The following is a 16098-nucleotide window of genomic DNA, read 5'->3' as shown; positions in this document are numbered from 1 at the left end:
GAGTGAAGAGGGGGAGATTTGAAACATGTTTAAGGGGATAAGATTCCCGAGCATCTGGCAACGCCGGACAGCTGACTACCAATTTGCACATGAACATCCCGTCCTGAGAGTACGCCGGGGGTCTGCCGGGGGATGTCGGGACACGGGAAACCGAATTTAGCGCGCCGAACAGACGGGCGGAACACCGCGTTAAAAGCGTTTAAAACCGCGCGGAGGGACAAACAAGCGGCGCTCGCTCGCGCGCTCTCTCTCCCAGGCCGCTCGCCACGCGCAGGACGCCACAACACGCTCACTTCAAGGGAAAGGAACTGATTTGGAAGAAGAGAAAAGGGGGGGGGAAGAAAAGAATCCTCTGCCTCAGCAATACTGCTGATCTCAACGATACCGAGATGGAGGGGAGGAGGGGAAAAAAAAGAGAAAGTTTCCATTCCCAAACGGCCGGTTCATGTGCAAAAAAAAACTGAGGAGCTAATTCGCCGTTACGCCCCTCCTTTTTCTACAGGCATTTACTGCCCCCTGCAGGAACGAGGCTGGCAGAGACAGAAATTGACACGCCGCGTTGCCCAGTGTATATATTATAGTCCAGAGGTCCGCATTTCTGATCCTGGAGAGCTCCTGAGTTAATACAGTTGACTGCAGTTAACACGGCTAACCTTGCTTTTCAGATCTCAGTTGATTACAGGTCAGAAAAATTAACAGACCCTGTGACTGACACGACTACACATCATACTTATTAGTAAAGTGATTAGTGATAGCTAAACCGATGAAACAGTGTGTATTAAGAAACAATAATACTTTAATTTTTTGTTTCAAATTTACAGTAAGGACAGGTGTCGATCGAATCGTGCCCCAATTTCATTTTTCCTTCAGGAATATGTTGCAGGGATGCCTAAACTTTGTCCATTAAAATAAAGTAGAAATAATACTCAAGGCAGAACATGGATGATTCCAGAGACCATGGTGTAGCTGCATTTTAAAAAGTGTGTTTACATTTTTTATGATGGAAACTATTCACCTAGGAGACACCTTTATCCACAGGACATCTGCAAAGTTTATGTCACTGGACATCATTAATTTATTTTTACAGCAAATCTGAGATAGCTTGCTCCTACGTGCAAACATGCTGTGCATTTTTTTATGATGCATTTGCCTGGGAGGCTCCCTAATCCAGGGCAACTTACACAGTTTAGAACCTGGATATCATCCATTTTAATCGATGGAGCCCAGAACAGCGTTTCTGCCAATGTCCCAGGGCGCAGTGTCCCAGCCGGGGATTCAAACCCGCAGCGTACCGGCTACCGAGCCCCAGGATGGCTAACCGCCATGGGGAAGAAATGTTATTATCAATGATAAATGCATAATCTCAACAGGAAAGACAAAAAGCTTTTTTTTTTTTTTTTTTTGTCGACGCCCCTGGAGAACCAAGTGAAGAACTTAAACAAGATGCAGTGAGTCAGTGGGGAAAAAGAGAAGCGGCAGAGAGAGGCTCCTTTAATGAGAGACAGTGGCTCAGAAGGGCCCACAGGACCAGGAAACGGGGTGCTGTGAAATTATAATTACGGGCTGCCTTTTCTCTTTCTTTTTTTTTTTTTACCGATCCTGTAGTGTTGCTCTGGAAAATCGAATTGAGAAAAGATCAATATTTCTTTCTTTTTTTTCCAGGAGAGACCGCGTGTTGATGAAGAGACTTGAATTACCAAACTACTGTTCAATACAAACTCGCAGAATGAAGCGAGACTCCATAAATTTAATATCATCTTCTCTCTCTCTCTCTCTCTCTCTCTCTCTAACTCCAGACTACTCAAAGTGACTGAAATAAGGGTTTCATCTACTGTTTTCTCAGTTCTCGTACCCGGCGTATAGGCAAACTTATCATTTATGTTTGTGACGGACTGCCATGCATTCAGGGCGGGGGAGAAAGACACTCGACTGTTTTACCCAGTTTCACCTGGAGTGGAGGAAGCAAAGATGTCTCAAATATGTCTGAACAGACAGCAGCATTAGCTTTTCCATTAACTGTACCGATTAAAGGAACAAAGACTCCAAACAAAGCTCGTTTGATTACGCATACTGTGCTTAAAGCAGCAGATGCTGCTGTATTTTATAAATAGCACAAACACAGCTTTAATGACACCTTCAGGGGCACAACAAGGAAGGGGACATTTTGTTGTCAAACAAGCTCAGAAATCACTAGGGCTTCTCGGGAACAAAAAATGTAAAATTGCTTGCTTTGCTCCAAATTGTCATTATAATATTTCATTAATTTCCCCTTTGACCCGTGACCTATGACCTGGCAGAGGCCAGGTCCTTGACCAGACGGCTCAGGTTAGACGCCGTGGTCACGTATAAGGCCTCTGAGTGGAGTACAGACTGTAACATTAATTCTGCCTTTTCATCTCCATCCACCAACATAATGCTGAAAAGCTCTAGAGATAAAAAATGAAAATTAATTCATTACAATTTAATGAATTAAGTCATTCATTTTATCTGCCTTTCACTGTTGATACAGGATTCATTCAAAGTGAGTCGGATCAAAGCAAACTGATACACAGGAAATATTCATTTTTAAATAAGGGAAAACATGATAACTTAAAAGTAGCTGTGCAGCAATTTAATGTAATAAATTTACCGCACACCCCTTCAAGCACAAAATCATCTGCGTTCAGTGGATAAATTCAAGCCTTTGATGTCACGACTGGATAGTTCCTGAAAATGTATGAATTCCTTGGCCTGGGATCTTTCTCAACAGTAAATTCTACTATTCCCAGAACAGAGGACTTTTTAACTGTAATGATGTCAAAAAGAAGTGATGAGGCTGACCCTAATACAAGAGAATCAAAAATAGCTAAATGAACACTAGCACACGGTATGAAGTGTGAAGGACAAAAAATATATGCAGGTTATATCTATTAATTATCTTGGCATATCTTTAAAGTGTTTTATTTGTACAATTACACTATTCCATATATGATTAGCGTGTATGTATAGAACTCTAGTATATGAAATACTGTCTAGCGCTCAAATCGGCAACATTCTGGTCAGAAATCCGTTCTCATGCTCATAACATGACACAGTTGGGGTCAATTCCATTTCGCTTTAGGCAGATTTCTCACAGGCCATTATGGGCATGACTCAATTCACGTATTGAATTTCAGTTAATTTTCTGAAATGACCGATTTGAACGGGATTGATCCCAACCCTTCAGGTTCAGCTGCTGACGCGAGGACTGCCCCACCTAAAGAAGAATGCATTCTTGTACATCCGTGCAAATGATTTAAATACAAATCATTGCTGTGGTCATTCATTAGAAACAGTCTCTACAGTCCACCGGCTAAGGAGAGCATGTACCATGCAGTTGGGACAGGCAGGACACAGGTACCCAAAAAAAAAAAACTATCCAAGGTGTTAGCTGCAAGATGAGGCAGGGAACACCCTGTCAAATGAAGCCCCCCCCCAACCATGATGCTCCAGCTGTCAATACATCCCTCAATGCAAAATGCGCTTACAAATAAGTATTGCACATTAAGACCACTCCACTTTTATTCAACAGATATAGAAAGGAAAACAAACAAAATGTAAATCTGCTATTTATAAGTAATATCCGTTGCAGATGTGGGGTGGGGGGAGGGACAAAACATGATATATATGTTGCTATAAATACTGATCCTGATTCAAGCATTTCTATGCCCCCGCAAATCCCAGCAACCATTAAAGAAGATTCAGGCCCCACAATGCAATGCAGTGATGCTCATATATATTTAGCGACAGGCCTCTATAGCCCAATGCCTGCATGTGAAACCAGCAATGATGTTCCTTCGGAAGAGTGTAAACAGATTTCCCGTTATAACGGCCTAGCTGAGAGCTTTCCTTTTTAAATACCGCCCTCTAGTGCCACCTCATGGTACAGAAGCTGGATTCAGAAAACACCTCGGCCGTACCGTTGCAGGTTATGAAGAATAACCTTGAAAAAAGAAAAGGCCCATACAGTACAGCAAGGCCAGGAGCAATACACATTAGAAACCAATCGACATTTACTTCTAAATATGTCCTTTTTGTCCTTTAGTATCTATAGAGCTCCGGTGGCAACCTTCATGTGCCTAACTCCAAGTCAGGGACTTTGAAAGCTGTCTTTTCCTGAATGATTTTTAACAAGCTCTTAACGAGGAGCCACAAATCCAAAACGAAAAAAAGAGACATAGGCTGTGCCCTGACATTACAAGTAAAAAAAATACTCTCAAGAGCAGAGTTAGCCATTGGATATTACTCTCGTCGTACAAATCGAAGCTCCTTTCTCTCAGTCGCCTGCTTTTTGCTTTTCCTCCTCCTTGTCCTCCCTTCCAGAGAGCCCTCTCGGCGAAATAAAGGGGCGTTCTATCCATCCTCTCGTCTACCCCGCATTTCAGAAGGACGGCTTTCGTCCCCCCGAGGCGAACAGCGCTCAGCTCCCTGAATGCCGACCGCACCCCAACTCCCTCCTCACGCTAACACCCTGCCGGCGGAGGGCCCTCTCTCTTTACTCGCTGATCTCAGCGCTCTGCGATGTCGCCCGTCTGCCCTTCCCCTCCTCGGCCGCGCGTAAAGAGCGGAGCTGACGGAGCTGGGCCAGCGCCCTCTCCCTCCCAGGTCTCCGTCCATAAAGCGCGTCTCCAGCCCGTGCCCACGAAGCACCGCGCAGCGCCATAACTCGGCTGGATTGGCTGTCAATCGAGCAAGGATGCTGCACCGCCGTCTAATTCAATAACCGTCTGATAGGCGCTCCCAGAATTCAATCGAATCTCAAGGTCCCCTAAAATGACTTCCCCCGCGGCTGAAGAACCCCACCTCTGTAAAATGGTTTGATGCCTTTGTCCAACGCAGGCCTCGGTGCCATGGTTATTTCGCAGGGCGCGTGACTCAAGATGATTTCAACTGGCATTCCCATCTAAATCCCCATGAGGTCACTGTAGGCAGTGAATTGTCACAATCGGAATACTTAAACAATTAGTGATCAATTCTGACCCTCATAAAGGCAATTCTTTTATAATCCACCAGGTGAGAGGAAGAAATGAGACATGGACATGATGTCAAACACAGACGAAAGTCTTTGAGCAACCAGGTGTAACAGTATCCTCCTGGTACACTGCACACTGGTGGAGTCAATTTACTTTTCAGAGTGTGTAATGCATCCATACAGGCATAAAAACAACAATAGACACATCTGCAGACAAAGAAACATCAAATGTGGTGTGAAATGAACGGTGAGGGGGTTACTATTTCACAGTGCACGTCTGCAGTTCTATGCATTTAAAGCAGCATGTGACTGTGTTGGAAAGGCAAGGGGAGGGGCAATGTGATAACTGACTGACAAGAAGGCTCTTTTGACTGCTTGCTCAGGGATGACCTAATTGCAAGTGAGAAAATCACTTTGATAAATTGGCATCCATGTCTTGTCCATATAAACATTTCCTATTGGTCTGACCTTTGTGGGCACAGATTCCAGTGCACAGTTAAATAACATGCATGGCTCAAGATGACAAGCAAGTCAGGATAACATAAAAGACAAATCCATAGGGCTATATCTTCCAAACAACCCCCCATAAAACTACATTACCCACAAGCCCTCAGTAATGTACAGTGTTGGAAATCACAGATAGAAGATCCAGCAGAAAAAAACGTAAATAATAACCTATATAATTGCTTCAGCGCTTCCATTTATTCAGTAACTATTAGGGCTGCTGAGTGGCTCATAGCCTGTCGTTCTGATACTTAGTCCTGACTGTGCCAGTGGCAGCTGTGTCCAGTAAACGCCACAGGAAAGGACATCACTGGAAGCAGAGTAAGCATCTAGTAAGACTGGGATGCCCCCGGTTCACTCTGGTAGAACGGACGCCTGCAGTCTGACTGCGCCAGCTGCACCAGCTGCGCCAGCTGCGCATGTGGCACATTCCTCCGATGCAGGCACAGCATCAGACGAGCAGCTGGTGCCCCGCAGGGCAACAGGAAATGGCGGCCGGTGGCACACACTTCAGAGGAAACTAAACTTTCCCCGACTAACTGACAACGTCGGGAGAATTTTTTAAAAAGCTGTGAATAAAAATGTTTTTTAAAGTAATTATTAATCGAGAAATAAGCCCCAAAAATCCATCCATTGTCCCCTTGTCAGACGCTCTAGTGTTTATCTGTATTTACATATTTATTGCATTTCTTTATATTCTACTGTGAAATGGCACTTTACGAACAACCAACAGCAAGTGCATGATAAGTAATCTTGGCAGCCACTCTGAAAATAAACATCCGTGTCCTTGCAATTGTCACGAGCAGAAGATGCCCGATTTTTTTTTCCTGGCAGATATACACAGGAACAATGGGCCTGGGGGAAATTGAAACTGGAATCTCCGAACGCTCTCCCCCCTGTGCCACGGCGAGATAAACTCTGCATTGTGTCATATATTTCTGTTGATTTATTTTTATTTGTTTATTTTTTCTGCCTTTCAGACAGGCCTGTGTGTCAGCTCATTCAAAATCTCCTTTTTTCCGCCCTCCAAGGCCACATTAGCCCGGGAAACTTATTGGCGGTAAATTTTGTTGATGCGCGGGATATGAATCGGAGGCACGGGGGGCAGCGTCAGCGGCATCCTCTCCCCTCCGGTGGCTCATCCCACTCCTCCCTGTTTATCTGACATGAGCAATGGGCGCTCGACTGGCTCACAAAGGTTGACAAGAGCGCTCTGCACGCCCACAGTGTCACTCAATATCCAGAATGCAAGAGGAATAAATGATAAATATAGCATACGCGTGTATGATTAGGCCTTTGGGAGAAAAGGCAACAAAATAAAGAGGCAGAGGGAATCTTACCTCGAGTCTATGGAGCATTCGTCTCAAGATCATCAGTAACCGCATACGAGAACAATCCATATAAATCAGTAATTCCCTTCTTTTTTTAGTAAAAACCAATTATTATCACTACCTTTCTGAGTAAAACCAATCTTTAAAATGACCTAGGAGGCCTACTAAATACAATAGCTAAGGAAAGTGCCGCTCAACGTTTGTCATTAGAATTAACCTATGTCAAGAAAAAAAGAAATTGTACAATACCATTAAAGGAACCTCAATGAGAACCATCTGTCCACATATTAGGCCTGTTTATCCAATTAACCGTTCAAGTGTTTAATTAAGCAATGCAAACTAAATCAGGTCGCATTAATATGCCCCTTTAAAAATCAAATCTCCTTCCACACAGGGCTGTCTGTGCATTACAGCCTGGATTCAATCACCATTTGTCCTTAACTATGACTTATAAATAAATGTTGGTTTTTCTTGACAGACAGTTTATGAAGTTCGTTGATTATCAAATTTCACATGCCAACATGTTTGTGATGGATGAAACACAAACACTTGCATTTATTTTTTAAGTCAACGTTAGGAACTTAAAAGTTTGTGTTTCATCCATCACAAACATGTTGGCATGTTTGTGATGGATGAATGGTCTCCTCAATCAAAGCCTTGAAACATGACTGTTATTCCAAATCCATGACCAGGATTCTGGAAAGTTCTTGCCTCTTTCTCCTAAACTTTGACAAACAATTATAAGCTAGAGTTGCTGTTTCCCATCAATATCACAACATTTTTCTCAGCAGGCAAACTCATGCGATAAGTAGATTTTGCTTCGCCTGTCACAAAAAGTTAAGCACGAATCCTAAGCAGTATGCCTGTAGGTCGTGAATTTAAGCAGATGGAAAGATAGTTCTTTTAGAGAGCTGATATCATTGTTGTGATCATCGTTTGAGATTGAGGATGCTCTCTGTTAATTCCTCTACTACAGCCAGCAAGAAAAATACACAAGAAAGAACATAAAATACTTTGAGGAATTTGAGACCTAAACTGAGTCCTAAATTCCTCAAAATGCACAGCTGTGTTTTTGACCATCTCCCCTGCCAGTAGCTGTTCCGTTTTAAATATAGAGGAGTCCTCAGGATATCGGGCTAACAGGAAAAAGGTGAAATAAATACATATGGTTTTCAATAAAGCGAGAAACCAATCTGTTTCTGTTTCAGGAAAATTAAACCTTACTGGATTGATACGTAAAAAAAAACCTTTTTTTAAACAAAGATTTAAGTTAATGCGGGCAAAGCTCATCAGTCCATTTGATCCAGGACTGAACTTACAGTCCTATTCACTCAATCACCAAGCAGTCCCATCATCTTCCCCTCTCAGATCTGGCATTATGTCACATCTCAGACCGCACAATACCATACAACAGCCTGGATGAATGTCCAATGTCTAGGCTAAGCTGCACTAGCGGCAAGTATCTTGTGTTTTACCAAAAAGGCCATTTGCACTTAAAATTCTGATGAATGTCAGTTCTACACACAGTAACCGCAGATTAGGCTACATTGCTTGATTCTTTATGATTAAGACATTATTTAAGTCTGTGTTAATCCTGAGTTAAGACTTATGAACAGCCAGCAGCCTAATCATCAATGGCATTTATTTCTGCTTCTAAAACACAGACAACATCCTGAAATTCAGTAAAATCGACCCAATTACAAAACTGCCACTTAAAAAAATAATCTGCAAGTCATCAGTTAATCACAGGACCATCAGATTCATGCCATGGGCACATGAAAGGAAAGTATGGAATGTCAAAACCTCAGTAAAGAAGAAAATCCAACTATCTGGCAACAGGCCTTTCCACTGTAAGCCAAAGGACTGGTGCTTCATCTTCGGTTTTGTAGACAATGCCCGGGAGCTTAGCCAGACCAAAAAAGGGAATTGTCTTACACTTCCATAATTCCATTATTCAGACTCTTTTTTTTTTTTTTGGTCAGTTAGAGACCTGAATTCAGAATTCAAAACCATTCTATTTCTAAACCGCTTCCTTGAACACTTGAGCAATTTATCTGGAAGAGCGCTTCAAGTGCAGAGCTATCAACCCCAACTGGTGCCACGAATGAACTCAATTCATTTCCAAAATAAAATAGGACAATATTTCAAACAGGGCTGTTTTTTAATGTACCGGTGCGTTAGGAAGCGGTTGAAGACGAGTACGGAGGGGAGTCAGCGCACTGAGGAAGCCTGCTTTTCCTGCCTGACTGCATGCAGGCGGCAAACGGCTGAAAGACGGAACTAATTCTGCGCCGTGGCGGAGGCGGTCTGTCCACGTCATCGCCGATGGGCAACGAGACGTCCACGATCTCGCCAAATGGAACACCGCCTCAACAGGGTAAGCCCCCCCCCCCCCGCACACAAAATGGAGAAAGTGCAGAATGTTTCAGCAGCCTGCCCCACTCTAAAACCCGCATCCAGCCACAAAGATGGCGCGGGGCGAGATCCCAGGGGGCGGGGGGACATGTCGCCCCCCCCCCCCCCCCCCAACTTTGGAAAAAAAAACAAACGGCCCGCTCAATTTTATCATGTTTGGTAGTACCGATCGTGTGCGTCCCCCACCCCAACCCCCACAAAAAACCCAAATAAAACTTCCTGTTTGTTGCCCCCCCCCAAAGTTGAAATGAGAAGCACACCTTTGCGTAAGTGGCACTGTAACGTGTGCGGGCTGCGCCCCTGCGCTAGCGACAGTTCAGTCAGCAGGGCTCCCAGCGAGCCGCGTTCCATCCGGCCTCCGTCCAGACGCTCGGCTCCAGTCTCAGGTCCCCCGACGGCCATCGGCCCCCCAGCTCTTCTTCAGCAAGCGCTTCGTTTGAGAAACGAAACGCGTGCCTGTTCTCTTCTCTCTGCTAGCGCAGTGAGCGATACCGATTACTAATGGGCCTAAATTCACCTGCTGTTCGGTTAACTTCTTTCAGGGGCGCGGGGCTATTATCTGAACGCACCCTTCAGCTTAACGCAGTCAGGAGATCCGCAGGACATTGGGGGGGGCGAGCGGGAACAGAAACGCTCACCGTGAGCGCAAAACGCACCACCTCAGACGAAAACACGTCTTCCTGAGCCGAGCCAAAAGACATCCAAAATATCTTATCTTGATATCCAAAAGACAGATAAGTGTTCAGCCAGCAGCTCAAACAAAACCAATTCTTAGCGGAAGCGGTTTGAACCAAAAGCCCAGCATGCATTGCTGTGCACAGCATAACCCCCCCACCCCCACCGCCCTTCCCCCCGCAGGACCAGGGGCAGAGAAGCACCGCGGTGGTGAACAAAGCTCGGGGGAGGAGGGGCTAGGGCCTGGATTTTTGGCCTTAGCCCTAATCAAATGCAAATCCTGTTACGGATTCTCCCAGAGATGAGGCGTGCCAGTCGATGCTCTCCATTTCCCTCTACTTCACAGAGGGGTATATAAACTGGATCTACCGTACGGCATAATGTGAAAAGAATTTGATGCCGCCGCCAAATATTCCCCCCACTGCCCACCCCCCACCCCCCCCCCCCCCACTGTCAGGCTTCAGAAATCATGCAGTCAATCAGCCACCGGCAGTCATCCGGTTTTAATCCTCGTAGGCAGGCTGAACACATGAAAGGCACGAAGAGAAGAAGAAGTATAAAATCCCATCTTTCACTCACTGTGCTGTCTTTATCTACGAGGCTTCCGCGCTCAGCTTTCGGATCCTGAAAGAGAAACAGGCGAAGGTGAGTGCGTTGGGACGCGACGTTTCAAAAAACACTACGGGAAACGCGCATTACAGTAACGGTCATGTGCTCAAAAGGGAGTAAACATGAACGGCGCGTCGCCTTCTCACAAGCAGCACGGTATTCTGGCGGTATAACAAAAGTATTCAGAGATGCCCTTGTCCAGCGATGACCAACCCTGTTCCTGGAGATGTAATATCCTGTAGGTTTCTTCTCTCCAACGCTAACAAAGCACACCTCATTCAGCAGCTAGAGATCTAGTTGAGAAGTTAATTTGCAGAATCAGGTGTGCCAAATTAGGGTTGAATTAAAACCTACCGACCTAGCCCACGGTTAGACAGCTGTCACTTAACACACACAATCCATTTGCACAGCGATCAAGTGAGTTCTGCTGATCATCCCAAAAACCATCATAGACTCAAACCAGCAACCTCCTGCTCGTAAGTCCGTTATCCCATCCCTGCTATCTAAAAACTCTGCCACAGATATAAACCATGACCATGGTTCCAATACTTACTATGCCACAAATCCAAACACTTTTAAAGCCCTTTCTCGGGTTATAATAAAATTCCGAAAAGGCATAAAAATGATAGAACAGGCTATGTCACACGTACAGTAATAGTGGCATATGAGCGTTCGCCAATAGTAGCTAAAAATGAACTTCGGCCCCATGCTACAGCCGATACGATGACACAACATAAATGCACAAGAGAGGTCATACATTTGCGGTAAATTATCTGATATCATGTTCAAAAATTAGCGTAGTCATAGCCATCTGAACCTCATTACTTCATTTTGATTCATGACTTTACAAGCAAAACTAGAAGAGATTAGGTTGCTCTCAAAACTAATGCTCTCTGATTAATAAATAGGAGGGGAGTTTAAATATTTTGTTACACAATAATATTTTCAACAGTTTTCCTTTGTAGCTTTAACATCTGTGCTCATCTACTTCCACGAATGATGAAAAACGGGTTGCAGTTTCCCTTTGTGCTACAATGTAAAAAAAAAAAAATTAAAAAATACAGGCCAGTGTCGGCTACTACATCAGCCAACAAGGCCAGACAAATATTGCTTATTGCAAGTGGCCCAGGAGTTCCATATTGTGTACTCCTACAAGTCAACAATCAATAACGGTGGCCACAATAGTCCAGGAAGTCAAAATGAATACTGTCCCAGGATCAGTTCCATCAACTCCACTCAAAACCCCACCATCTTCAGTCTAAGGCAGATCATGATCCAGGACCAGCTTCAAAGGACAGTTATTTAAAATGTGGATGAAAAGCTTTTCAGCATTTCTGAAAGCCCTCAATGACCAATTCAAGCACTGCAAAGTGCCCTCAAAAGAAAAACTCAAGGAAAATTCAAGATATAGAAATTAATTTTGTTCAATTTGAGGAGCTTGCAAAGATTTCTGTGGGAACCCTGCATGTTGACACCAAGCAGTGTATGAGAACACAGCTTAACTCACGGCTCCTATCTACACAAAAAAACACTGCCTGGCACCACCCATAACAATCACTGCAATATACAACATGGAAAATAAGCTACTAGATTTGAATCGCTGCAGAGCTCACAGGGGAATGCAGATGACAGACACGTCATGATGGCAGTTCCATGCAGCACTCAGCCTTCTTTCATAACGACATGCATAAAAAGAGGAAGACAATGGAACTGCGTCCATCGGCACCAAAATAATAACACTAATAATACTATCACACCGATCCAGTAGATGGCAGTGATAACAAAGAAAACCACATCAGCAAACGCTGCCCACTCTGTGAAATTGTGCAAACAATTTAAAAAGGAACTAACTAACAGCAGACCGCTACTTTTTTCTGGAGAAAGGGGATCGTGTTTGGGTCCATAGGGTCCATGTGAATTATATTACGGATGATTGCAGATTAAAGTATGCGGCCGTCGAAGGCACAACCTATTTCAGTCACATCATAAATGGTGCAGGGGGGACATACATTATTTATACCCAAGATACCAGATGCACTTCATATATGATAAGAGTTGCAAGGATATCCTGTGTATGGCGATATGACCGGGCTAACATTAGCATTCACATGTGCAGCACACACTTCTCCTCACCCCGCTGTAAACTGATCTGCTTTAGCCCACGGAGTTTACTGCTTTTTCTAGGGCTTTGCAATTTCTTTAACAAATTCCGCTGTGATCCTACACAATAAATATCGTTTCTATAAAAGCTCTTCTTTAACGGCAAGTTTGATGTCTGAATGAGGTCACTCTTTATTATGGCGAGCACACTTACAAGAATTACAAGAAAAAAAATCTTGTCCATTAAAAAGAATAAAAAAACCATGATATGAATTTTAGTTGTCATTTTACCATTTTAGCCCCCCCCCTCGCCCCGTCACAGACTATAAAAGAGGTACCCAGTGCCCCTGCATGTGTGCGGAAAGAGATGGATTGTGGGTAATGACCCCTGTGACAGACCGGAGTCCTGTGACCGAAGGGATGTACTTCAATCCGCTTCATGGCACAGAAACGGGGATAAACTCCGACCCTGGGAGCCGCTCGCGCTCAAACGCCAACCACTTCCATTACCTGACAGCACTGGCATGGCGGGTAACGGCCCGTGATAAAACCCGGGACACAAACAAGTCCTTTAAAAGGCTCGAGGGACGTGCGGCGTGTGTGGGGAGGGGGGGCACTGCCCATATTCTGCCTAACTTTTATCGCTTTTGCAAATTTTCTAATCTGCACTTTGCAGCTGAGTACGCCTTTTAGCTCCCTGCAAAAAGACGAGGAAGTGTTGACGATAAAAACCCGAGAGAAAAGGAACGCACGGCGTGTGCTTGGCACGTGTTGGAAACGCAGGCTGCGACACACCCAGCCGCGTTCCCCAGGATCATGCTTTCCAGAGGGCAGCGGAGAGGACGCTTCTAACAATGCAGTCCAGCTGAGGCTTTGGGCACGTGAGCTAACCGCTGCCCAAAATACTGAATCATGATATCTGGTAAAGCTGGTTAACCAGCATGCGTGTGTACTGTACGAGTGTGTATGTGTGCGTGTGCGTGTGTACATGTTCATGCATACATGTGTGTGTGTGTGCGCTTGTGTCTGCGTGTGTGTGTCTGCGCGTGTATGCGTGGCGTGTGTGTGTGTGCATGTTTATGCATGTGTATGTATGTGCGTGTGTGCGTGTGTATGTGTGAGAGTGAGAGTGTATGTGTGTGTATGCGTGTGTGTGTGTGAGCGTATGCCTTTGCGTGTAAAGCTGCACTGTGTGTTGTTTGCGTGTGTGACTGTTACCTTACTGCATCTAATTACACAGTTTACATGCTGAACCGGGGGCTGGCTCTCGCAGGTGTGCTTAGCCAGGAGCCGTGTCATGTCTGCTTAAGCACGGTACAAATCTGCGCTACCTGGGAGGCTAATTACTAAGCAGACAATTTAACAGGCACACATACATTTCACTGGCTATTTGGGAAGCAACAAATCATTACACCCGAGGTCAATGCATGAGCTGCCATAAAACAGGGTACTCACGATATGTGGTTAATATACATTTAAAATGACCTTATATATGCACCAATATGAACTTGAATAGGTTGTGACAATATGTATGGACTGAATGCATGGTACACTTGTGTGTTTGCCAAATAAATAAAAGAATGTTTGGTGAAAAAAAGTGGTGTGTTTTTGTAGTCCTACCATTACTGGTCTTTTAAAGAAATACTAAACGATACACGGACAGACCATGTGAGCCATTTTCACGTTGAAATACGAAGCACTTCAAATCAAAACATGAAGACAAACGTGACCAACATTCACACGGATGACAGGAACGATAAGGAGAAACCGTGTGTTTCCTGAATTCTCAGCTCTGGCTTAACAAAGCTATAATTATGTCATTTACAGTATGCCGAGCATATCCTCTTTAAAAAGCATGGTCGTTTTCACCTCATGAAACGCGATCAATAACAGAATCGATGCGGTCTGCGTCGCCAGCGATGCTTAGAAAGTGTCTTCAAGCCCATTAAAACAGGAGGAGCGGAGACTGAACACAGTGGCGTACCATTTAGGGACCGCAGGACGACTCCTCCTTCATCCACTTCCCTCTAAATCCATTCTGCACAAATGCCGACTGTCTGTGCTCTATTCTGCAGAAAAACATCCAACTTCACACTAGATATATCACAAACACACATGCATAAAATGACTACTTTTTAATATAGACTAAATCTGAGGTATGCATTTGAAATGCATATAAAAATATCAACGTTTTTTTTTACAAATTATATCTGATCATGTATAATATATGTTGTTGGATGTTATCTTGAATGCACCTTTCGAATATATTATCCAGTAAACATTGGATAAAATTAAATATAAAATTATGGAAATGCATTCATTAAATTTTTAATACTCTGAAATTTTTAAACATATGGAATGCATTTCAATTAAATTCTGAACGGCGTTCAATTATTTTGATTTGCATACTGCGTTTTATTTAGCATTTAGTTTGAAGCTCTCTGGAAAACTGGATAGTGGTGGGTGGGTTATATTTTCCCACCCAATCACGACTCGGTCATCGCACCTTCCCACAATTCGAGAAGCCGCACACTGGCACGCGTGCCCTCTGCGGCGAAGGCAACCGGCTCCCGCGCGCAATCAACGATCCACCCGCGGAGCCGGGCAGTCACCGCGACGATCCGCGCAACCGACGCCGCCAACGGCTCGGACCCCGCGAGACGCCGCCGCGGCCGGCTGGCACACGTGCCAGCCGGTGGGGCTTCCGTGTGCTAGCGAGTCAAACAGCCACGGGGGAGTACGACGCTATCCCACCGCACGACAGTCAATCGACCCTTGTTTGGTTGTCTGAAGTGGGCAATGCTTCCTTCGACTTATCCAGCGTGTGAAACGCTGTCTGCAGAATACGGAGTGTAGCACAGTGGGTAAGGAACTGGGCTTGTAACCGAAAGGTCGCAGGTTCGATTCCCGGGTAAGGACACTGCTGTTGTACCCATGAGCAAGGTACTTAACCTGCATTGCTTCAGTATATATCCAGCTGTATAAAATGGATACAATGTAAAATGCTATGTAAAAAGATGTGTAAGTCGCTCTGGATAAGAGCGTCTGCTAAATGCCTGTAATGTAATGTAATGTAATACCCTAAAAACACTAGACTGGGTTCAGATCTGGCGACTACGAATGACAGTTGGATGTCAGAGTCATTCTCCGCAAACCAATGGGTGACTACTTATTCCCCGTGGAAAGGGACACTGTCCTCAGTAAAGACTTCTCAGCCGCAAAGAAATGCGTTAGCGTGGGGCGTAGATGATCAACCGTGCCTCCTAAAGCTATGATCTCATCCACGCAAGGAAACGCACCGCACGCCATGACAAATCCGCCAGAACCCATCACTGCGGAGTTCCTGTTTCTTTTTTTACATTCACAACCAGCAAATGGATGACCCAATCTGCGCCTGTTCAGAACCCGCGAAAAAGGCCCTGGCGAAGGCTGTGATGTTCTCACAGCGATAGAACAGGACAGACCCCGCGTTCA

At 44.6% G+C, this 16098-nt stretch overlaps 1 protein-coding gene across 9 annotated transcripts in view; it reads right to left on the bottom strand.

Annotated features, from left to right (window-relative positions):
- Positions 1-16098, bottom strand: part of rbfox1 (RNA binding fox-1 homolog 1) — a 398869-nt gene that overhangs the window by 228027 nt on the left and 154744 nt on the right. For 3 of the 9 annotated variants that reach the window (XM_064314524.1, XM_064314525.1, XM_064314529.1), the window contains exon 2: positions 10495-10539. The exons of the other annotated variants lie outside the window; for them this stretch is intronic. In XM_064314524.1, coding sequence (XP_064170594.1) covers positions 10495-10539 — 45 coding nt within the window. The remainder of the gene's footprint in view (positions 1-10494; positions 10540-16098) is intronic. 9 annotated transcript variants of the gene reach the window in all.

Source organism: Anguilla rostrata, chromosome 17 (assembly GCF_018555375.3).
Source record: "Anguilla rostrata isolate EN2019 chromosome 17, ASM1855537v3, whole genome shotgun sequence".
Classification (NCBI taxonomy): domain Eukaryota; kingdom Metazoa; phylum Chordata; class Actinopteri; order Anguilliformes; family Anguillidae; genus Anguilla; species Anguilla rostrata.
This window is presented reverse-complemented; position numbering and strand designations above follow the sequence as displayed.